At 46.3% G+C, this 23,150-nt stretch overlaps 2 protein-coding genes across 2 annotated transcripts in view; one reads left to right on the top strand and one right to left on the bottom strand.

Moving 5' to 3' along the window:
* Positions 1-864: 864 nt before the first annotated feature.
* timm9 (translocase of inner mitochondrial membrane 9 homolog) lies at positions 865-2,639 on the top strand. Its single transcript, XM_084437850.1, has 4 exons — positions 865-920; positions 1,263-1,321; positions 1,409-1,504; positions 2,283-2,639. The coding sequence occupies exons 2-4, from the start codon at positions 1,283-1,285 to the stop codon at positions 2,415-2,417; spliced, it is 270 nt and encodes an 89-aa protein (XP_084293976.1). The 5' UTR covers positions 865-920; positions 1,263-1,282; the 3' UTR covers positions 2,418-2,639.
* Positions 2,640-3,263: 624 nt separating this feature from the next.
* Positions 3,264-23,150, bottom strand: part of arid4a (AT-rich interactive domain 4A) — a gene marked incomplete at its 5' end in the record, with an annotated part of 37,643 nt that continues 17,756 nt past the window's right edge. Inside the window, 13 exons of the mRNA XM_084438894.1 lie at positions 3,264-5,139; positions 6,058-6,204; positions 6,347-6,550; positions 6,678-6,782; positions 9,046-10,719; positions 11,249-11,311; positions 11,899-12,091; positions 12,245-12,329; positions 14,249-14,410; positions 19,148-19,422; positions 19,641-19,872; positions 20,237-20,334; positions 22,019-22,113. Coding sequence (XP_084295020.1) covers positions 5,036-5,139; positions 6,058-6,204; positions 6,347-6,550; positions 6,678-6,782; positions 9,046-10,719; positions 11,249-11,311; positions 11,899-12,091; positions 12,245-12,329; positions 14,249-14,410; positions 19,148-19,422; positions 19,641-19,872; positions 20,237-20,334; positions 22,019-22,113 — 3,437 coding nt within the window. The 3' untranslated portion in view covers positions 3,264-5,035. The remainder of the gene's footprint in view (positions 5,140-6,057; positions 6,205-6,346; positions 6,551-6,677; positions 6,783-9,045; positions 10,720-11,248; positions 11,312-11,898; positions 12,092-12,244; positions 12,330-14,248; positions 14,411-19,147; positions 19,423-19,640; positions 19,873-20,236; positions 20,335-22,018; positions 22,114-23,150) is intronic.

Raw genomic sequence — 23,150 nt, 5'->3', positions numbered from 1 at the left:
TTTATATTACTTGCGAAGTTCAGCTGTTCGTTTGACCTCAAAAGAGTATGAGCCATGTCTAGAATCGACTAAGCTAACGTTAGCTGCTGCTGTTGTTGTGGTGACAGGTTGCGTTCCGTTTTCAAACTTCCCGCTTCATACCAGACGAGAAAACTGGCTAAATTTCCAGTACAACAAAATAACACCAAGTACCAAAACAGTACCTGAACACTCCTCTGGAACAACCGTTACTTTTTGGAAGGTGAATAAAACAAACTAGGTAGCTACATTAGCTAGCAAACAAAACACTAGCAATTAACGTCATATCCAAAGCGTTCACAGCAACTGTTGCTGACAACATGCTCGCTTCCGCAGAGGAGGGATGTCTGAACCCTCTCAGCTGAATAAATGTCGCCACCTACTGACAGTGGATTGCATGAGCGACCGATATAAAGATTACATATACAATTTAAACAAATAATCTAGGCAGAGAAATTACAACAGGAAAACGATCGAATTTGCTATTGAACTTGAACTGTCGCAACAACCAGCGAGAACCGCTGCGACAGGCGGCAGCAATCATTCAGAGGAACTAAACACTGCGGAACTATGTATTACCTTTACTTGTATTACATCGGACATTTTATGCAATTACATACGATTTAGCTATAACTTATGTTACTTGTTACTACTTTCTACAAATTGCTGTTCGATTTTGAGTGAGTAGTTTAATGTTCCCGTTTTGATATTGTATTGCTTGGCTGATGATATAACGCTATAGCTATATTCTTTGACCAACGAAATAGTATTTTCTTAAAAATGTTGAGTGCGATTTCAATACTTGTCGAATCTGTATTCCTGCTGAAGCATGTACACTATGTCACATGTCCTTCGGAAGCAGGGTGGGTGAATGACTGATTACGTTCCTGTGTTCAAAAAAGGTATCTAGAAAGCTAATATTGATACATATTTGCCTACATTATTTTGTTATGTAAAGCTATGCTATCTGCCCAAGTTATAGTTTAACATGATGGCAACAGCTAGCATGGTAAATAAAACTAGAGACAGATTTTCATCTAGCCGGCTAGCTAGCTAATGAGTCAGTCCCCAACGAGCGTTATCTAGCTAGCAAGTGGGTTGGATTGGAAGCAGGCATACATCTTTGTGAATGTCATGCCAACAGTCAGTCTCTCTGCGGAGTCTCATCAAAAGTGAACATCCTGATTAGCTATTGATCTGTGATCTACCATCGTAACTCCCACACTTCCCCTTTACTCCAACAGAACCCAGCTTGATTTGAACCATGGCATCCCAGATCTCAGAATCAGACCAGATCAAACAGGTAACACAACGAGCTGCAAGTTGTATAATCTTGTATTAAACTCTGCCAGAGTCGTCAACTTACTGTTTGATGTCTTTGCATTGACAGTTCAAAGAATTCCTGGGAACGTACAACAAACTGACAGAGAACTGCTTCATGGACTGTGTGAAGGACTTCACCACCAGGGAGGTCAAACCAGAGGAGGTAATACCGGGCTCACAGTACAGGGTTTTTGGGCCGATTTATCCCTGACTCACCCCTCCCGACAATCGGAGGAGAAATCTGGGATGGAACCTTACTCACGACCCAGATTACCTTGTAATGTGAGGAGTTAACAGATCCAATCATATACCTCGCGATCGTCTCGCAGACTCATTGGGACACTTATTGGCACGATAATCATAATATCTTGTAGTGTGTGATGAGACGTTATTTTCAAATCTTGTACTGTGCGCATGCTTGAGAATAGAGAAGAAAATCCTTATGTGCAGGATGCAATCCGATTTCGAAATCGGTTAGGATTTTAGGGGCTCAGGAGGTAGAGCGGCCGGCTGGGGATGGCAAGGTCCCCAGTTCGATCCCAGCTTCCGGAGTGTGCTGAAGTGTCCTTGAGCAAGACACTGAACTCCCAAATCGCTCATGTGCGGCACAGTGGCACAGTACCTAGTACTGTCGCCTCACAGTAAGAAGGTCTGCGGGCCTTTCTGTGCGGAGTTTGCATGTTCTCCCTGTATTTCCAAGGGTTTTCTTAGCTAAGAACCCGATACAAAAACATGCAGAAGAACAGAGGCACCAGTCCAAAGTGAGCAGTATAATCAGCTACTTGGGACACAGCAGGAATTTGTTCTGGTCAGTTGTTGAAAAACACTGATGGATAGACATTAGACAGGATGCAAGGACTAGATGGGACAGTGCAAATGACAAATGCAAAATATAAAAGATGTGTTGTATGATAAATAAGCGTTTTCTCCCTCTTTTCCAGACCACCTGCTCAGAGAGCTGCCTCCAGAAGTACCTGAAGATGACCCAGCGCATCTCCATGCGCTTCCAGGAGTACCACATTCAACAGAACGAAGCCCTGGCCGCCAAGGCTGGCCTACTGGCGCAGCCTCGATAGACAGACTGCTGCTCAGCACCGCGGCTGCTGCCATGGACAGAAAGCACCAGAGTCACAGCCACCACATCCAGGCCGGCCATACCACCGCCTCGGCCCCTCAGACATGGAGTCACATGCATCTGTGTGTGAACAAGTGGGCCAGCCTTAAACCTCTGGCCTAAGGGTTACCTCAGCTCCTTAGGCCGGGGACGATGACTGCTGCTCGGATGCTATCAGAGGGCCACCATGGGCTCACTGAGGGCACAACAGCCCCAATCTTATCATGACACTTTTTTTTGACAAGGTGGAAGGTGTAAAAGAATAATTGTGGTGTTTTTTTATGTTGTGAAGTGATTATGGTAACCTAAAGCATACATGTAAAGGTATCTCTTTTGCAGCCATCTCGAAGAATTCCCCTTTCTTCCTTCGTCAAACTGAATTGAACCATTAAATATTGTTAGGAAATTGTCCCCATTGTCTGTAGTCTGTAATATCTCATCAGCGGCATGTCTCTCTCCTACACATGTATCCAGTCTGGGCTGTCTGCTGTGGCGTCCTTCTGTTTGACCTCTAATGACAACTGGAACATCTGCCCTCTACTGGTACGGGAGAGACCTACGAGAAACATGAACCACTCAAGCACATAAATAAATGGACAGGTTTCCTACACATGGGCCTCATAGTTCTAGACAATTTTAGAAATCAGCCCGAAAGTTCTACACTCAAGAACCAACAGCACACAGGTTCAATATTTAAAAACTTTATTAGAAATGAAGAGAGCTCTGTTTATTTTACATAAAGATACAATGGCTTTACTCAGGAGAACCTTAATACCTTCTTTCCTTCATCCAGGGAACCCTTGGATTTATCTGACCACTTCAGGAAGTATGTTTTCACCATGAAACCAAGCCTACAAAGCATAGAAATGTCCAATGTTCCATTTTTGGACACATCTGGTCTCAGCACAAGGCTGAAACCCTCTGGTTCAGTATATACAGTCTACAGGTGTATACTAACGCTTCTACCAACCTGACATAGAAAAAAGAAAAAGGTTACCGGTACAAAGATGGTTTTTAAAAAATAATATAAATCATTCTTTACAGTTTGTGTAAAATGTATTTTTCAAATACATGGTTTTGGAAGATTATGTACAAAAGAAACAAAGGAAACCCCTGGGTTTGACATACATGTTCCTTAAGCAATGGATTTATTTAATTGGTCAGAACTCATTATGTCCGAAAATAAGAATAGCTGTTTAAATTATAACAAGAGTACAAGTACCAGGAAATATGAACACAAGCAAAATACAAGGTGAGAAAGAAGGCCACCAAATTATGGCGTTACCCCCAAACTGTCCTATGGGAAACTCAGAACGGGGGGAGAGAGAGAGAGACTTGGGCCCTATTTGATAAAGGGGGGAAACATACGTACTGCACAGTAGCTACCCAACTGATACGTCACAGTCTTGCTGAGCTGTTAGGATGAGCACACCACATACGGTTCCCACCGCCCCAACTGTGGAAGGATTCTATATTGTAAAAAATACAAAAAGGTGTCCACTGACAGAATAAATATATTTAACAAGTTGCAAGATACCTTTATTTTACACAAAATCCAGGTCTAGAAATCTTTCATTAAATAAACTTCACGGCTGTGATATATACTTTGTGAAATTTTCCATACTAAAATAAAAACTCTGCGATTACATATAAAAAGACCAAACCCATCCGGGAAGAGAGTTTAGTCCACTGAAAACATTTCTTCCTGCGTTCCACTGGTAAAATCTTTTTTTTTTTCTTCATTTAATTTCACTTTTCTTAAAAAGAGAACAGAAAAATAGTTTGCATAATTATCTGTGCTGATACATTGCGGGAGTGGAAGACAACAACAGCTGTTTTCAGTGAACTAACTTTTACCTTCCACGAATGAATTTGTCCCCACGTCTCCAAAATAGGACACTGCTGTAACGTGTACTTTGGCAGTTCTGATGGAGCAAAGTGAACAGAATTGACCTTAATGCAAAACCATGTCCAGCTGGTTAAGTAACCATTATCAACACACAGGGACCATCTCTTTTTACAGTTTACATTGTACTTGTCTTGAGTTCTGCTGACCGGAACGTTATTGGTTATTACTGCATCCAGGTGGGTTCCATGTCGGGGAACCCCAAGGTTGTTACTTTTGTGGTTCTGACGAAGGGGAGCAAGGAGGGGAAAGTGCCTTGGACAGTTCAAGGATGGAGTCAGCGAGATAGAGAGGGAGAAAGAGAGAGAGGTTCAGTCAGAGAGAAAGAGGGAGAAAGAGAGATTCAGTCGAGCTTAAGGGGACTCCAGGGGTGGAGGGAGGGAGTTTTTCATTTCATCATACATTCAACTCACATGGGAGTCCATTTCCTGCCACTCAAACAGGAAACTGTGAAGAGCGTAAGTGGGAGTGGCCACGCGGTGGATGGGGCTGGGCAGGGAAGGGGAGGGGGTCTGGGGTGGAGGGGCAGGAGGAGTGGCAACTGGGCGGAGGCGGCGTGGGGGACAGCCGAGTGCTTTTCGCTGCATTTCCCTGGTCGTGTCCATTGATAACGAGTCTCCAGGGAGGCAGCGGGATGCTGGGAAGGCAGAGGGGGGCGTGGCAGAGGCGTGTCATCACCTACACTCGACAGCGACGGTGTTCTGGGTGGGCGAGGCAGACGAGGGGCTCATGCCCGTGTCGGAGGAGCCGGAGGAGGTGGAGGCCGTGGTGTGGGAGACTGGCGAAAGAGATAAAAGGAGGAGAGAGAGAGAGAGAGAGAGAGGAGGACAGAAGGGGGAGAAGCAGGTTAGATATCACTGTAAATAGGACAAGAGAATCCACACACTAGATGCTCCCATGAACATTAGGGTGACGTTTCGGGCACAAGCCCTTCTTCAGACATTAAACCTTTTAGATATGAATAACCCAGCGCTGGGCACTTACAGTGTAAAACCCATTCACTTATGGACGATTAACGATTTTAATCATTTTTTCCCCCCGTTTACATGGACTCAAGAGAAAACATGATTCAAAAATAGTTTTCTTTATAAGACTGACCTTTTAGTCTGAGAGAATAAACAATGGAAACATTTAGTGGCATTCAAGTAGGCTGTCATCAATTTCTGTAGGCCTAGATGTCCTGCTACAAGGTAGGCTAATGAAAATGGCCCAAATGGAGAGCTGCTACAGAGACGAGTCACATCTCCAAATGAATCCATTCCACTTTTATTGTGTAAGAACAGCCACCTCTCTGAAAATCCCTACCAGGTTTTGCTCACTACATTGCAGTCAGAGAAACTGCTCTCGTCGACACGACCGGTAAACAGCTGAGCAGTCAGCGGAGACAGGCAGGCACAGAAAATATCATTTGAAAGATGAGGAAAAAGTGGCACAGGTAAAACCTAGATTTGGAAATGTGCCCTGAGGGACTTGCTGGCATTTGAGTGACTGACAGCAGAGGAAGCACTAATCTCAATTTAGACATTTTTCCCATCGTTCCAAAACCAAAAAAAATCGTCAAGTTAATTTGAGATATCGCCCAGCGCTAGTTTTTACACATACTAGGAATTTGTTCTATGTGATTTTGTGCACCCATATGCAAGTGTGATATCCTGGTGTGGATATGCCTACAGGCCAGCACGTCGAAGGCCCCTACCTTCTCTCTCCTTCTTCTTCAGCCTCTTCCTGCGGCGGTCGATGGAGGCCACCTCAGACTTGAGGGACATGTAGTACTTCCTGATCTGCTGCAGCTTGTCCTGGAGGAAGGAGATCCTCTCCGTGCTGCTCATACTGTCCAGCTCCGCTAGAGTGAGAGGAAGGAGGGTCGTTATTTGACAGGTCTGAACCAATCACAGGCTTTTAAAGTCTTCAGAAATAAGAGGCTAGACCGTTTCCCGCTCGGCGTGCTAGTTTATTAGCATTGTTGGCGTCAGTGGGCGGCGTACCCAGCTGGAAGGTCCACTTGTAAGTGCGTGGCGAAGGGAAGCCCTGCTTGTCCTTGTGCTTGTCCAGGTCCTTGCTGTGGGGGGAGGCCATGCCCGGGGAGCGAGACAGCTTCTGGCTCTTGGACAGGGAGGACGAGTGCTTGACCGGAGTCAGCTTGCTGGAGGAATCGAGCATCGCCAGGTCCTCACTGTCACTACTGTGACCTGAGAGAGGCAGGGAGAGAGAAGGGGAGAAGAGGGAAGATACATTTTTCAAGAGTGTGAGCCTGAACCAGAATCTTTTTTATTTTAAGGATGCTGCCCAGATTGCCGGACATCGCTGCCGTCTCACCTGCTCCGTTCTTCTCCATCTTGGAGGTTGTGCTCGGTCGCTTCTGGTTGCGCTTCTGCTTCTTGGCAGAGGAGCTGCTGTTGCAGTCCATCAGCCTCTTCTGACCTGGAGGGGTGAGAGATGATGACAAGTTGTAGGTTAATCTCTATAAAGAATAGAGATGACATGTTGTAGGTTAATCTCTACAAAGAGAGATGACATGTTGTAGGCTAATCTCCACAAAGAGAGATGATGTTGTAGGTTAATCTCTATAAAGAGAGATGACATGTTGTAGGTTAATCTCTAAAAAGGAAAGACATGTATATTAATCTCTATAAACAAGAGATGACAAGTTGTAGGTTAATCTCTAAAGAAGAGAGATAACATGTAGGTTAATCTCTATAAAGGAAGGATGACATGTTGTAGGTTAATCTCTAAAGAGAGATGACATGTTGTAGGTTAATCTCTAAAGAAGAGAGATGACGTGTTCGTTCTAAGTTAACCTTTATAAAGACATGTCGACCGCTAACCTGGAAGCCAAACTCATCACAAAGAAATTATAAGAGTCTGGACTTCCAGCTGCCCAGAATGATTTGAGTGGGCAGGAGTACTTTCTTTGAAAGATTAACTCCTTCAACCAATCAGCGCAACAAAACATAGATCAAACTTTTGCCATATTCAGTCAGAAGAACGGCGAAAAACATCTTTTCTGATGAGAAACTCCTAGAGCATACTCATGTTCTTATTTAATTGATGTTATCGAGTCTATTTCTGCAATAACTGCATTTAGGGTTGTTTTTATTCTTCCAATGTTACCGCTTGTTGCATCATTCTACTAGTGGACTCCTGTTGTATTTCTCGTCATCATCTACAGGGAACCAATCAGGGACTGGGGGGCGGAACAGTTAAAATGCAGTCTCCTGATAAATTCTAACGTTTAAAAATGACTGACATTATGGATCAGTTAGGCTGGATTAAACAGTCGCACCTCAGTCTTTCATACTATAATTAAGATTATATACAGATGATTAGACTAGGTCCAGACTAGGGGTGTGCGCGAATACGAATACGGTAGGGGGCAGAACAGTCAAATACTGTATGAGCGAGCGATATGCGCACGTTCTGTCTGCTGACGAGAGAGAGAGACAAGGCGCACGCGCTTGCAGTCTTGCACCTGTCGGCTGTCTAGACGTCTAGACAATGCGGAGAGGGAGAGAAAGTTTGGAGCGCGCTAGTTGCCGCGTAGGCAGGCAACGAACGCAGGCAGCACCGAGGGCTTTTGTCCCTAGTTTACTGGTTTATTGAGACACTTGGAACATATTGGATTTTGCTTTCTTGTCGTAGACTACCTGATGCAATAGTCTATGTGAACTGTAGCGCTTGTTTGAGCAGATAAGGACCGGTAGCTAGCTTGTTAGCTCAGTGTAGTATCTAGTTAACGCTAGCTATTTCAGCTACGTATGCTCAGCCTCTCACTAGCCTATATAATATCCGGCTATTTTGAAATATGAAATATTTATGAAAGTATATTTTAACAACTGAAACACAACTGATCAAATGTTTGATCCATGCCGTTCAGTTATCAGCACAACAGAGTAGGCTAGTCTAGTGTAGGCCTAAGATAGGCTATTATCTCTGATATAACAATAATAAACTACTTAAAGATTTACAAAATAATAAGAATAATTTCACTACAATACCCTACATACCCATGGTTTAAGCACTGTTGAAACTTGAGTAGGCTAGACCTACAATTAGGCCTAGTCATTTTCCTCGTCTTATTAGACTATAACCTAAGCTACATTTAATTTTATAATTAATTTCAATTATATGTATACTGCCTGTGTCACATGGTTACAGATAATATATTAGATGTTATGACAGAGCTACTGTCATAGCAAATTTGCTATGAGGACTTATATTTTGATTTAGAAAAATGTTTCAGTTTCTAACTAAATGTAGAATGTCCCCCAGTTAAGGGTGGTGGTGGGGTTCTGTCACTTGTTAAAATAAAAAACAGAGGATGATGATGAGGAATTATACTTCATAATTAATGATAATAATAATATATATAAACAGCAATTCTGATGCGTTGAAAGCACAGCAATTGCAATGCCAATTAATATTAGGATAAAGAAATGACATTTCCCCTCAGTTTAAACCGTTTTGAACCGACTTCCGATTTAAGCCCCACCCACTTCTGAACCCGAATCCGAATAATTAGCTGTCAAATACAAATAGTGGGCTCCAGGCACACCCCTAGTCCAGACTAGGATTATTTTCAGAAGATATGGGTATGGTCTAGACTAGTATTATATTCAGAAGACTAGACTAGGTCCAGACTAGGATTATATTCAGAAGACTAGACTAGGTCCAGACTAGGCCTCACCTCTGTCCTTGCCCTCCTGCAGCGAGAGGCTGGAGTTGGAGGAACTGGCGCTGGCGTCAAAGCCATGGGTCGACTCGTTCTCCCCAAGCCCCTCCTGGGCCTCGCCGGCAACGCTGTCCACCTCGATGGTCAGGTCGCTCTCGCTGCGCGTGCTGCGGGACTCGTCGGGGCTGGAGGCTGAGGCCGAGGCCGAGGCGGGGGGCCGGGACCTGGCCGGAGGGCCGGAGGAGCCTGAGGAGGGGGCGGAGTGGTGGTGGTGGTGGTGGAGGTGGTGAATGGAGGGCAGAGGCTTCTGCTCCCTCATCATCATGAGCAGCTCCTCGCCGCTCGCTGGCTTTTCCTTCTCGTCCAGGTCATCCAGGTCCACCTCGTGGCACACCAGCGCCTCGGGGCCGATCTGGGGCATCAGCTCCTCCGCCGCGGGGCCCTGGGCCTGTGAGTGCTGCTGCGCCGTGGGGCCCACCCCCCCTGCGGACGCGTCTCCCTGGCAATGCTGGACCTCAGGGGTGAGTGAGGGCATCTCGCATCCCACCTCGGGCTCCTTGGCTGCAGAGAGCCGCTCCTCCGGCCGCTCCTTCAGCCCCTCCGGCCTCCTTGGCCGCTCCTCCCCCTTCACCCCCATCTCCGGCCTCTTCAGCGGCGAGTTCGACATCTTGGGCGAGACAGCCATCTTGACCTCCTCCCTCCTGTCCAGCCGGACCTTCTTGTCCGGCGTCCTCTGCTCTGTGGCTTTTCGCTTGGCCACGCCCACCACCACCGCCGCACACTCCTCCACGCAGAGCTCCTCCCCCTCCTCCTCGGGGGCGGAGTCGGTGTCGGAGTCGGCAGGAGGCTCCGGGAGGTGCTGGGCAGGGAGGCAGTGGAGCACCACCATGGGCTCGTCCTGCCTCTTCAGCAGGCTGCGAGGGCAGTGGGGGGACAAGGGCGGCTCAGGGGCCTCTGTGTGGTTGGGGGGAGTGGTGGCGCTGGCAGTGGTGGCGGCGGCGTTAGCGGGGGTCTCGGGCCCAGCCTCCCGGGCGTTGCTCCTGCGACCTTTCGCCCTGGGTGACAGGGCCGTCGTCGACGTCTTGGTGTCCTCCTCTTTGGGCTTCTCCGGGAGAGGAGACATCTTGCTTTGCCTCTCGGGGAGGGGAGATGTCTTGTTTTTGTCAGGTACGGGCGACATTTTGTTTTTTTCATGTACAGGGGACATTTTGTTTTTGTCAGGTACAGGGGACATTTTGTTTTTGTCGGGTACAGGGGACATTTTACTCTTGTCAGGTGCAGGCGGCATTTTGTTCAGCTGTTTCTCCGAGACGGGAGACATTTTGTTTTTGTCTGGCACGGGCGACATTTTGTTCTGCTGTTTCTCCGACACGGGCGACATGGCGACGGGCTCCTCAGCCTTCTCTGCCTCTCGTCTCTCCGGCGGTTGGATTTGGGCGGCTTCCATCTGCTCCTGAGGCAGGCTGGGACACGGCAGAGGCTGAACGACTGTCACGGCGGAGACGGCAGAAGCGGTGGCGGAGACGGCGGAAGCGGCGGCGGCGGCAGCCGCAGCCTCGGCCCTTCCCCTCCGGTCCTCCTCCTCCTCCAGCTTCCTGGCTGTGGCCGGGTCCGTACGCTCAGCCCACGCTGGCTTCTTCTCGGGGGAGTCCTCCGATTCGCTGTCGTCCGTCGAGTTTCCCGATTCTTCTGGAAGAGAGAAGACGGTCAATAAAAGGGTTAACGTTATGAACAGCGCTAGCCTGGCTTCGCCAGACCCAATTCGCAAAAATGCGAAGGGTCTTGAAACTCAGTTGCTTTCCGATTCCCAACGGGGAATTACTAACGGGCGTAGATCAAAATGCCTCTGGATGAAATTGGATAGACCTACAACCAATCAGCGAAAATGTCTCTACGGCACTCCTCTATTCCGCCATCTTATTAAGCCCGTCCCATATTAGATAAACGGTTGTGATTGGCACAAACTAATTTCTGTTAGAACGGTTGGATATCCAGACTGATCTGCAAAGTGAAATCGAATGTGAGCTTGCGAGATCAGGCTGGCGATGCCAGGCTAGAACAGTGCACCAAAGGCTCCTGAATCACAGGAAAGTCAGGTAGCTGATATTCCAAGCACATGAACAAGATGAGTCATTAACACCAGCGAGGGATGACAGTCGGAGAACAGGGCGACAGTGCCTGGATGAAGAGTCTGCTGTAGCCGTCAGGGATGACTCACCGTTAGATTCCTTGTCAGAGTCGTACATCCCAGAGGTCCTCCTCGTCCGTCTGCGAGGAGTTCCTGTTCAGGGACGGAGAGAGTGATTTAGACAATGGAGGGAGGAGGGGGGGAGGAGAGAGACAGAGAGAGAGAGAGAGAGAGAGAGAGAGAGAGAGAGAGAGAGAGAGAGAGAGAGAGAGAGAAAATGGTGTGTGAGCCTGGATACACAATACATAACTAGAGAAATAGAGTGAGAGAAGACAGAGCAGCATCTGCTAGTGTTCAACTGGTCTCCAACTCTTCCCCTCTCTAGAAAAAGTCTAGACTAGAACCATGATGGCCCTGAGGTTGCCCTCTAGGCATACAGATTATATAGGGTTCTATATATGTTTTGCATCTAGGTCTGTAGGCAGGTGTCCAGTCTTCCCCCATCCCGAGAACAGAGTCCCTGTTGGCTGGCCCATAGAAAGCCCTGCGTTGGCTGGTCTCCAGTCTAAAGCCTCAATCACACTCTTAACGCCAGGTAAACTAAACCAGCAATTCTACATGCCTGCATATTTTGTGTGCATCCGCAAAACGCAAGCTCATATGACGCAGACCCAAGTAGATGAAGCGCACACGCACACGGTTCCCTAGCCCGTGTTGACCGTATATAAACCGGGCCTTACCCTCTCCGTTGGGCAGGGCAGAGGCATCCGAGGGCCGGCTGCTCTTGCTGCTGGAGCGCCCCTCGCTGCTGGGCGTCTTCGACACGCTGCGGCTGGCGCTGGGGGGTGTGGTTCTGATGGGAGGGCGGCCCCTCTTCACCCCCGGCTTCCCCTGCTTGTCCTCCTCCTTCTCTCCCTCCTCCTTCTCTTTGTTCTGTGGGGGGGGGAGTGAAGACAGGAGAACTGATGACATTGCAGATACAGATCGCAGGGGTATGGAGCTAAAATAGCTGCCTACTGTAAGCAAAAATACACCAATACTACTTATACAGACAGATTTCAGCAACCATAATGGCGAGTCTCCCACCTTGACTTTCTTCCGCTGTTTCTTCTTGGTTCCGCCCTTGTCCACGGGCCAGATGATGCGGTCTGCTTTCACCCACTCATCATACCTGCAGGGCAGAGGGAGAGACGGTGGTCAGCATGGCTGGTTAGTTAACCAGGGAGAGACGGTGGTCAGCATGGCTGGTTAGTTAACCAGGGAGAGACGGTGGTCAGCATGGCTGGTTAGTTAACCAGGGAGAGACGGTGGTCAGCATGGCTGGTTAGTTAACCAGGGAGAGACGGTGGTCAGCATGGCTGGTTAGTTAACCAGGGAGAGACGGTGGTCAGCATGGCTGGTTAGTTAACCAGGGAGAGACGGTGGTCAGCATGGCTGGTTAGTTAACCAGGGAGAGACGGTGGTCAGCATGGCTGGTTAGTTAACCAGGGAGAGACGGTGGTCAGCATGGCTGGTTAGTTAACCAGGGAGAGACGGTGGTCAGCATGGCTGGTTAGTTAACCAGGGAGAGACGGTCCAGAGCATGGCTGGTTAGTTAACCAGGGAGAGACAGTCCAGAGCATGGCTGGTTAGTTCTGGACCAGGGAGAGACGGTCCACAGCGTGGCTGGTTAGTTCCAGAACCAGGACAACAGTCAGGACAGAGTGCCAAGCCATCCCTATGACAAGTCAAACACAGTCCTCCTCACCTCCAAAGCCAAACCTTACTGTACTAAACATATATTTGTATCATTTTAGCTGGTGCCAAAGCAGCGCTTTCCTGTTACAGCTACCACATTAAATGAAGTAGAACTCTAGTCTCTCTAACAGACCACATGGACGAGGACATCACACGTGGAGTCAAAAAACAAATTACTTTCCACCATAAACCATGTTAACAAAAACAACAACAGCATGTGGAGGAAACATCTGAACTGGGGATGCCCCGTTGAGCAATTTCCCCCACTGGTTAATAAACTGTCCGGTGTTACCGGTAGTCATGTCCTTTTGTTCAAAGTACTTCAAACAAACAAAATCTACCCATCAATAGAATAAAAGGTTTCAACACGTAACCAGACTGTGTTTACCCCTCTCAAGTGAATTAATTTATCCTCAACCAGATCCATATATATTTGTTTGAACAGCACCTGGGCGTGAAACAGGCATTTATATTGTAGTCAATATTCATTTAAAAATGACTCATTCTGGTTTCTGATGGTGAGTGTTTGAAGTGGATGTGGAGGAGGCATGCCTATTTTCAGAGAATGAATAGTGCTGCATTTGTGGATGCGTGGCTCTGTAAAATAGCTATAGTGATGGCCTAAAATTGATTCATTAAAATATTTACACTGCACAAAAAAATCAAGGGAACACAATCATTACATACAGCCCTCAATGGGCTAATGGTTTTGGTTTCCATTGACCGTTCTTACGTCATTTTGTTCTCTACAAATTAGACCATGTAATCAATAAAGATTTCCAACTTTATATTGAAATATATGAATATTTTGTTCATCGAGATCCGCGATGATGATTGATGATTTAAGTCTCCCCATTTCTTTGAGCAGTGCATATTAAGCTCCTATTAATGGCTGTGTCTGTTACCGCAGATAATACGCTGGTGATAGCCTTCTTTCTGCCCTGCCCCTCGTCTCTTTCTGCCCTGCCCCTCATCTCTTTCTGCCCTGCCCCTTGTCATGTTCTAAGTGAAATCTGACTCCGCTGCTATGAGCTGCGAGCCTGTGACTCTGCTGCACGTGGGGGGCGGGTGGGGGGGGGTCAGACACTTTCAGTAACAGTGATTACTCCCATTAAGTATTAATAACAGGCTTAGTATTTTCACTAATTTGTTTATTTGATGAACGTGGGCACTGATAAGCGAAAATGAACTAAATGAGTTTTTTCTCTCATACATATATATATATATATATATAAAGAAGCAAAATGATAGTGTTATGTAATCGGTGTATGCTCGAACAGTGTAACCCCAGCAACACCGTTAACCGCAGCAAACCCAATCTGAACACTGTGCAGACGGGCGTGGACGTCTTACCTGACGTTCCAGCCGTAGTAGTGGACCAGGTAGATGGCTTCTCCTTCGTCGGTCTCCGTCTTCTTGATGTTGGCCTCGTAGATCTTCTGGGTCTTCCCTCGCCCATACTTCACCTTGACCTTCGTCCCAGTCACCGAATCGCCGTCCTCTTCATCCTCACCCCTGGACAGACGCACAAACACAGTTTTGTGTTTATCACAAAGAAATACTGAAGTGTGTGACATGGATAGAAAAGAACACAGCGTTTATTTGCCATGTGTAACAAGTACAGGCACAGGTACATTGGAATCCTTGTAATCGCTTCTCCTTCCAGTGTAGTATCAGTGTTAATCAGTTCCTCATTCCAGTCCTAGATACTCAGCTAGATATCGAAAGGTTCCCAACTGTCAATTTACTATACTCTCCGTTGTCTTGATAGATATGGATATTAACTTTATTTATCCCCCAGGGGAAATTCAGCTGAGAAGGCTACAGGTGACTAAGACTACAGACAGTGTATTCATGTGTGTTTATTTGAATCCCAGTCACTTGACACAAAGTAGACAGTGCTTTGCATGGTGAGATCTCTCTCCTCTCTACATCAGTCAGTATGATATCGATCTTTACAACTACAACTCATGTGGACTAAAGCCAAAAATACACCAACACTGCAACGGCACGGCACGTCATATGATGCCCCTAGCACAGAGTGGCTCAATTGTCTATCGTCAGATGTACCTTGTAATCTCTGCGTTGAACTATGCAATGAGTAGGCCTGCCGTTTCAGATTTTCTTAGCACATCTGGTTTGCATATCTTAGTAAAATAAATAATTTCAGCAGTGGGATTCCTAAAAGTTCAGAAAAGAAAGGGGCCAAACAACATGGCTGACTGGCTGTTAAGATCACATAAAGCTAGCTAGCATGAACAATGTTTTAAAAACGTTTTGTACGCCATCAGAGCGAGAGTGGAAATTATTATTTACTACTAGTCTAGCTTGCCATCTCTGTCAGTGGCAGTTCATGCAGAAGACAATGGCCACCGAGTGAAGTTTCATGTAAACTATAGGGATTGATGGATTAACATTTTTCTCTATCCCGGTAATATTGCATAACGTCCGCAGCCACAGAAACCTGCAGTCAGGGATTTTGTAATCCTGACACAATGAAGGAGTCTGGGACAGTGGGACATTTTTAACTTAACCTTCATTTAACGAGGTAAAGAAGCTTGAAATTAAAGAACTCTTTTTGTGCGTGGCTGGCCAGCCGCACAGCTAGTATAGTGTTTGTCGGGTTATCACTCCCTCCCTCTCTCTCTTACTCCCAACAGTGTTGGCCTGCATCTCTCTGTTGGCACCGCAAGAGGCAGTAGTCCCAGCACACCAAAATCAACCCGCCTTTCTCCACTGCGCATGTAGAGTAGTGGTCTGAGCATTGGACTCCCACCCGGGAGACTGGGGTTCAAGACCCGGTGGGGATGACTTTATGGGACTATACCCCAAACCTCAACACGTTCATCCTTTCACTCACACTTTTTATCCCTTACCTACATTCCACAAGTAGAGTAGTGGTCAGAGCATTGGACTCCCAAGCGGGGCATTCTCAGAGATTACCGTCTATGCTGAGCGAAACTCCTCTAGTCTACATGTAGCTAAACATATGCTGCTGTTTACGTTTTGGAACTGATGTGTCCAGGCGACAAGACCTATCTTAATTGATCAGACAATATTTTATGTCATTTCAATTCACAGCTATTTCAGTGGCCTGACTAGCTTCCGTCCTACCAGTCCTGAACAGAAACAAGCCAGCCACGCACATAAGCCAGGCTGGACCTGGCCTGGTTCAAGCAAAACCTGACCAAAACATGAGGGTAGATGAACCACCCAGGTATTTGGGTCCATCCGAAAGACAATCAAACATTCCATCGCTGTTGAGACATTTCCACTAGGTGATGACATAGACTGGGTTTCAATGTGTTTGCATTGTGATGGAACAATATTTGTCTGTATGTACCTAGCTGATTATTAGTTAAAGTCCAGGTTAACCCAGTTCAAATTTTTGTTATGAGCTTCACACACCACAGGAAAACATGTCATTAACCACCCAGCCAAATCTGAGTGATTAAAAATGTCGCTAAGTATATAAAATAAGGCTTCAAAATCGGTTAAAAATCAGCAGCATTCTCTGGTCTGAGACTGTGGGGGCATGTCTGCTGAAGGCACCGAAGCCACACCCAATTGCGTGGGGAGGGGGTGTGGAGGGAAGAACCGGTCAAATAGTACCGTTCTCTGGTCTGCATATTGTCACACTGGCACGCCGTCTCTTTTGTGGTAGGAAGGCACAGCTTTGTGAAAACAGAGAGGAGTTGAAATTACACTTGTCTAATGAGTCAAACGCACAGATGCTTCCTCCTAACCTACCTCATGACAAACAACACAGGTAAAACTGTAGCTACTCTATACCAACGCGCCAGTGTTACTGCCCTTAGATGCAAAATACAAAAACAGGCAACGAGGAATGTATGAGTCTGTCCCTATTTTCTCCCTGCCACCTCCGGACCCATTCCTATCCCTCCCAGGTGATCCTGTCGTCCCTTGGGATCAATGGAAAAAGTTGTTTAAAATGTACCTTTTAGTCACTGGCTTGAACAGCGCTGATAGCGCGAACAAGCGTACACTACCGGAGTTGATAATCGGGACAGACTCATCCACTCTCGTTGGCAATGTTATGTGTGAGAATAACGAGCACTCGGCTTCAACTTTCCCGCAACATATCCAACAGAACTGGAATGTTCAGCCAGTAGCCGCCGAGCACCACTTCACTGGGAGAGGGTGCGTCTTTCTCCAGCTGCAGCTGGTCTACCTAACCATCCCCCTCGCTCCCGCCTCCCGCTGGAGAAATATACTGTAACCATTACCGGTGAACCCATACGCACATCAGGTGCCACAAATATGGCAGGCAGTTTCTGTATAGTTAACGCTTATAGTCATAATATATCATCCGTAACGTTATTTGGTGGGTGGTCGCATGGTCGGTGCTGCTAGTTATGTTAGCTAGACTAAGGTTATATACACACTCCCATCTGCAACAAACTACATAGCTAATGTTAGCTACAATTCCTCCTAAGATTACATATAATTCATCATAGCTGACATTACCACATAAATGTCAAGACACATATTTTGTAGATTAACGTAGCAGTGTATTTTCCTATTGTTTACGTTACCTAGCTAACGTTATAACGTTAATTAGCTATAAGTACACAAGGCAGCGGTGTCGGCACCAAAGGTTGATGCGACAGGAGGAGAATGGAGGCCGGGGAGGGAGATGGTTGGCTCCGCCGAAATCACCAGGACCAGTCGTGAGTCCGTGAAACCCAAAAGCCTCATATTATAATTGCAGAAGCTTTCGGGAGTGAAATGTTTGCTGCAGAGGCGGGCGCTAGCGGTGACAGACTCCTCTGTAACACCATGGCTCTTCAAAAATGCTAACCATTTGCTTCTCATTTCAGCTTTACTCGGGAGTTGAAAGAAGGAGACCTTATCATCCCATTCCTGCTGGCATCCAGGAAGGATGCATTTTCGTTTAGTTTTATGCATAGGCATTGCTAACTAAGAAAAACTAGCTTATTCTAGACTGCTGGTTAAAACTAGCTAATTCTAGACTCAAGATTGAGCAGGAGAACCGAAGATTCAAATCCGTTCTAGCTTTATATAGTGTTAGGGCGGGGATATGCTAAGAACACCGCTCTACGTCATCAAGTACCGTTTTAAGCCCGCCCAGAAAATCAAAACTGGTCAAAAACACAAAACTGGTCTAACTTCACAATTCAGTACTACACATGGTTCATCCCATTTTTACATGTTATCAGCAATGCATCACTAACACATAGAATGTGTTTTCAAGCAAATCTCTGATTTTGGTTAACTGGGACTTTAACTAAATATATAATACAATACTTTATTGTCCGCAGGCAAATTTGTCTTATAATATAATAAAATACTTTAATGTCCCGCAGGGAAATTTGTCTTGGGGCTCCAAGCCGCGGCATCAAACACTTGCCAACAACATCACAATGCACATACACGCATAGGCTAGATCGCGTAGACTAGATCTCACTCACACACACACACACACACACACACACACACACACACACACACGCGCACACGTTCTTAAATTCACATGTTGAATGTGAGACAGTAGTTCTTTAAAATAATAAAAAGGTAATAAACTGCATCAAATAATAAAAACAGATATAATGAAATCATGTAGGCCTAGCAGGCCTACTACTCTACTAAAATCATAATAATAACTAATAATATCTATATGGATTCAAGAGTTCTGGTTTCAGAATGCGTGTTCAAAACAGTCCTTTTTGTGTATGTTTTATAGAGCAGCAACGCCTGGTAAATAGAACAGTGGTGTAAAATAGACATCCGGTGCAAGTGTTTACACTGAATATAACTGAATCTGAATTATGGCCTCACAATACATTTTCACAATACAATTATGGCAAAAAATATCACAATAATGATATTATTGAGATATCTATAGCAATTGTAAAAAAAAAAAAAAAAAAGCAAATCACTTGAAATATTTAACTTTATTTTGCTCCAATGTTTTTCTTTTCAAAACATTGAAAATGTCCATATATAGGCATATTAAAACCTTCAGGGTTTTCTCGAAGGTAATTTTCCTCATTGAATTTCCTTCACATAATATATCATGGCTGGATTATTTACATGCTATTAGTATTTTCATTTTTTAAATACCATGATTATTGCAAAACCAGTATATCGCGACATCCCTAATCTGAATATAACCATCTAATAGGTGCCGGTGTTTTGACGTGCGTCACACGGCGCCGGTGTAATTTGGCCTTGGCGTGAGAAGAAAACGGAGCAGAACCGCCACCATACCTTTCTCTGTTCTGAATTCTCTCCCCCTCGTCATCCTCGTCATCCTCATCTTCATCGTCCTCATGTTCCTCCTCCTCCCACTCCTTGTCAGACTCCTCCATCCGTCGATGGCTGCGTCTCTTCCCCGGGGGCTCTGCCACCTCCGGCCGCTCCCTCAACTCCTCTGAGCTTGTCTCTCCCACTGGTCTCTCCTCTCTCTGACGCTCCTCTCTGATCTTCTCCAGCTTGGATGGCTCCTTGGGCTCCGGCTTCACTGGGGTGCTCCTCCTCCTCCCCTGGAGGGGACGGGGGGACACAGCCAGGGGTGTTAGGAGGGTAAGATGTAACAGCTGTGTAACGCGCATGTGTCACACGCGTAACAGCCAGAGCTGGAGGTGAGTAGCTTTGTCAATCGGACAGCAATTATTTCTCTTAATTCAACTGAACAACAAGTGACAAGTCTAGTAATGTTGAACTTGAGGACAGAACAGCTACTGGCTCAGTACACACTCACCCTGGGGGAGGTCAAGGTGTCCTTGAGTTCCTCTTTATCGCTCTCGCTCTCTGACTCCGCCTCCGCCTTCTCCTCTGCAGGCTCAGTCTTGATGGGCGGGGCTTGTCCTTCCTTCAGCTCCGCCCCCGCCACTTTCTGACTGGGCTGGACGAGGGGGCGTGGCTCGTTGTGGTGGATGGTTCTGAACTGGATGTGGGCGGACCTGCAGTACTCCTCGAAGCCGTACAGGTACCTGAAAACGGTTAGAACAACACCTTCATACACTGATCAGTGTCTCCAAAGTTGTCCATAATGTGGTCTCAAATTCACTCGTCATCATCAGCTGTATGTATTATTGAAGTGACACTTTTAATGCACTTTCCAAAATTCCTAAGCTTCATAGAGCACAAAGACCTGGTATAAGAACATGGCTATAACTCGTGAAATAAAATGAGCTCTAGTCATTTCGAAAGTTTGGCTAAGGCTAGTAAAGGTAGTAAGTAAGGCTAGTCTTGGACTATAATGTATTTTCAATAGATAATCCCCAACGATTTGATTGTAAATCTGGGATTAGGCCTATTCCGTGTCTGGGAGACTGGCCCTTGGAAGACACCTACTTCCTGTATGCGGTCTTGACGTTGTAGGAGGCGGCAGAGTTGAGGACGGGGATGCCCAGGTCTATGTAGATCTGCTTCCACACTGAGCCACTCTCAATCTGGAATAGCAGTAACAACGTAGGAATAAATGTCTACATCATTATCATCGGAATACATATCTACAACAACATAAACAACTGAACATGTTCCCCCACTAATGTGTGTGGCCCTTTGTGTCAATGAAGCAGTGGAAGCAAATGAAACCACTTTTCCGAATGCACGTGAAACGTGTCCATACAGATTAGCTATACAAAAAAAACAGATTAGCTATGTAAAAAAAAAAGTTAGAATGAATTTGCAAACACAACAGTCCATACTATAGTGTAGTAGCCCAACGCTGCGCTCACACGCTTGCGTTTGATGCGTCAACACTGACGGATGCCATTCACTTTCAATGGCTGCAGCCGAATGGCATTCTGGTTCCGTTGTTGTCCCGGTGCGTTGCGTTGCCTGCGTTGCTAGCGTCGAAAGCTGAGAAATGTTCAACTTTCAGATGCGTTGCTCGAGCTTCCGACCAATCAGATGTCTTGACGGAGAAAGACGTCATCGCAAGCCGGGATTTTCAAATTTTTCGATACCAATATGGAAGACAATCGCTGTTTGCAGGATAGGATGTACCCAATACCTGCGGACACCACATTCACATTGCCTCAACCACAATGCATAGACGATCGCCACACGTTCGACCAGATTAGCATCCATGACAGCACTAAACGAAAAGGTGGGTGGGTTTTAAGAATAGTGCGCGCTAGCAGGTTCGGAGAATCTACTGGCTGTTGCGAGTGCAGTTTCGGACAATGTGATTGGTTGTTGTTGAATGCGGCAGACACGCCTTCTGCCATACGTTGATAGACACGCATCAAACGCAAGCGTGTGAGCGCAGCGTAAGGCATATGCATTAGTCTCGCAATGTCCTGTTTTTGCACTGTCCTGTCTAGTCCTTGTGCCCTAATGTCGTTTATCCATCAGTGTTATGCACCAACTGACCAGAACAAATTCCTAGTATGTGTGAAAGCGTACCTGGCAATAACACTGCTGAAACTGGCAATAACACTGCTGAAACTTCACATTTCAAGTTGCTTGTAACAGTTAATTTTGTAATTTAATATAAGCTTGCTATTAATAAACTGAGCTTAATTACAATAGTGTGTATTTTCCATCATGTGTTGCACTGTAGTTCCTTCAAAGTAAAATACATTTGATTTATTTTTTTAGTGTGTTGGGGGGGTGAAATGCCTTATACTGTTAAATACCGTAAACCGCACTGTGTAACTAGATACCGTACCGTAATCCATACCGTCTCATCCCTAGTGTGTGTGTGTGTGTGTGTGTGTGTGTGAGTGAGAGAGAAGACAGACAGGCAAACAGAGAACACTAGAGAGAACAGAGAGATCAGCAGAGAAAGAGCACAGAGAGAGAGAGAGAGAAAGATGCAGAGATCAGCAGAGAAATCAACAGAGAGAAAGATCAGCAGAGAGAGAGATCAGCAGAGATAGCGAGATCAGCAGAGATAGCGAGATCAGCAGAGATAGCGAGATCAGCAGAGATAGAGAGATCAGCAGAGATAGAGAGATCAGCAGAGAGATAGAGATATCAGCACAGAGAGATAGAGATAGATCAGCAGAGAGAGAGAGATCAGCACAGAGAGAGAGAGAAAGATCAGCAGAGAGAGATGGAGAGAGATCAGCAGAGAGAGATGGAGAGAGATCAGCAGAGAGCTCTACGGAGAAGAGCAGGACTCACGCTGTGGCAGCCTCCCTGGTGGTAGACAAGCCTGAAGAGCTTGAACAGGTTCAGGCCCTTGTAGCCCAGCACAGGAGGCTTGTTAATTGGTGTCCCTGGGGCACGAGGAGAAAGAAGTGCATTAACATCAAACACAGAAATAACCACCAGAAATAATGCCATGTTACATAACGGAAAACACCGAACATATCCACTGGATCAAAACGGGTTTCTCAAAAAACTGAAATTAGTGTGTCCCTCGGCATTGCTGGAGGCTGTGAGGGGCTGGGCTATGGGGTTCTCGAGAAGGGAGGACCACCTCTGCCCAGGTCTTGGTCATAAGGGGAATTATCAAGGAGGTGAAAAAGAACAACCTGACTGCGGTACTGTGTTTTATCGATTTCAAAAAGGCATTTGACTCGATACACAGGAATACTTAAGGCCTACGGTATCCCTCGCAATCTACTCTGGGCCATAGGGACCATGTAGACGGGGACAAGAGCCAAGTAGTGACCCCAGACGGAGCTTCTGTGCAGAGTGGAGACAGTGTGCCAAGGTTGGGCTTCGGCTAAATGCCAAGAAAACCGAGGTAATCATCTACAACATCCACCTAGATAAGCCACCTTTAACAACAACAGGAGGTACTGCCCTGAGGGAAGTAAGTGCCTTCAAATACCTGGCCTCATGGGTCAACTCGTCTAAGCAAGACCTTAAAGTAAGGAAGAGGAGCATGGAGGGCCCTGAACAGCATGGCCAGTGTGCGGAACTCCAACCTCCTCCGACAAATCAAACTCAACTTCTTCTATGCGACTGTGGAGTCCGTTCTCCTATATGGCTGTGAATGCTGGACACTGAAGCCCATCCTGCAGAAGTCCCTAGATGGGCGTTACACCAGAATGCTGTGCAGTACTTAACATCAAAAAGAGCAAGCATGTTACCAACAAGCATCTGTACGGAGGGGTCAGCCAGCAAACTGGTGGTGTGGGAGCCAACACACGGGCATTGATCACAAGGGCGTCCCACACTGACATACGTGGACGTACTTAAGGATGCAGGAGCAGAAAGTACCGACCAGGTAGCCAAATGTGTGGAGGACTGGGAAGACTGAAGGCACCAATGGAGGGCTCATCCGAGGACGACCTAGAGAGATTTG

The sequence above is a fragment of the Borostomias antarcticus genome, assembly GCF_949987555.1.
Source record: "Borostomias antarcticus genome assembly, chromosome: 5".
In the NCBI taxonomy this organism is placed as follows: Eukaryota; Metazoa; Chordata; class Actinopteri; order Stomiiformes; family Stomiidae; genus Borostomias; species Borostomias antarcticus.
The sequence above is the reverse complement of the archived record's forward strand: the minus strand, read 5'-3'. Positions and strand labels throughout refer to the sequence as shown.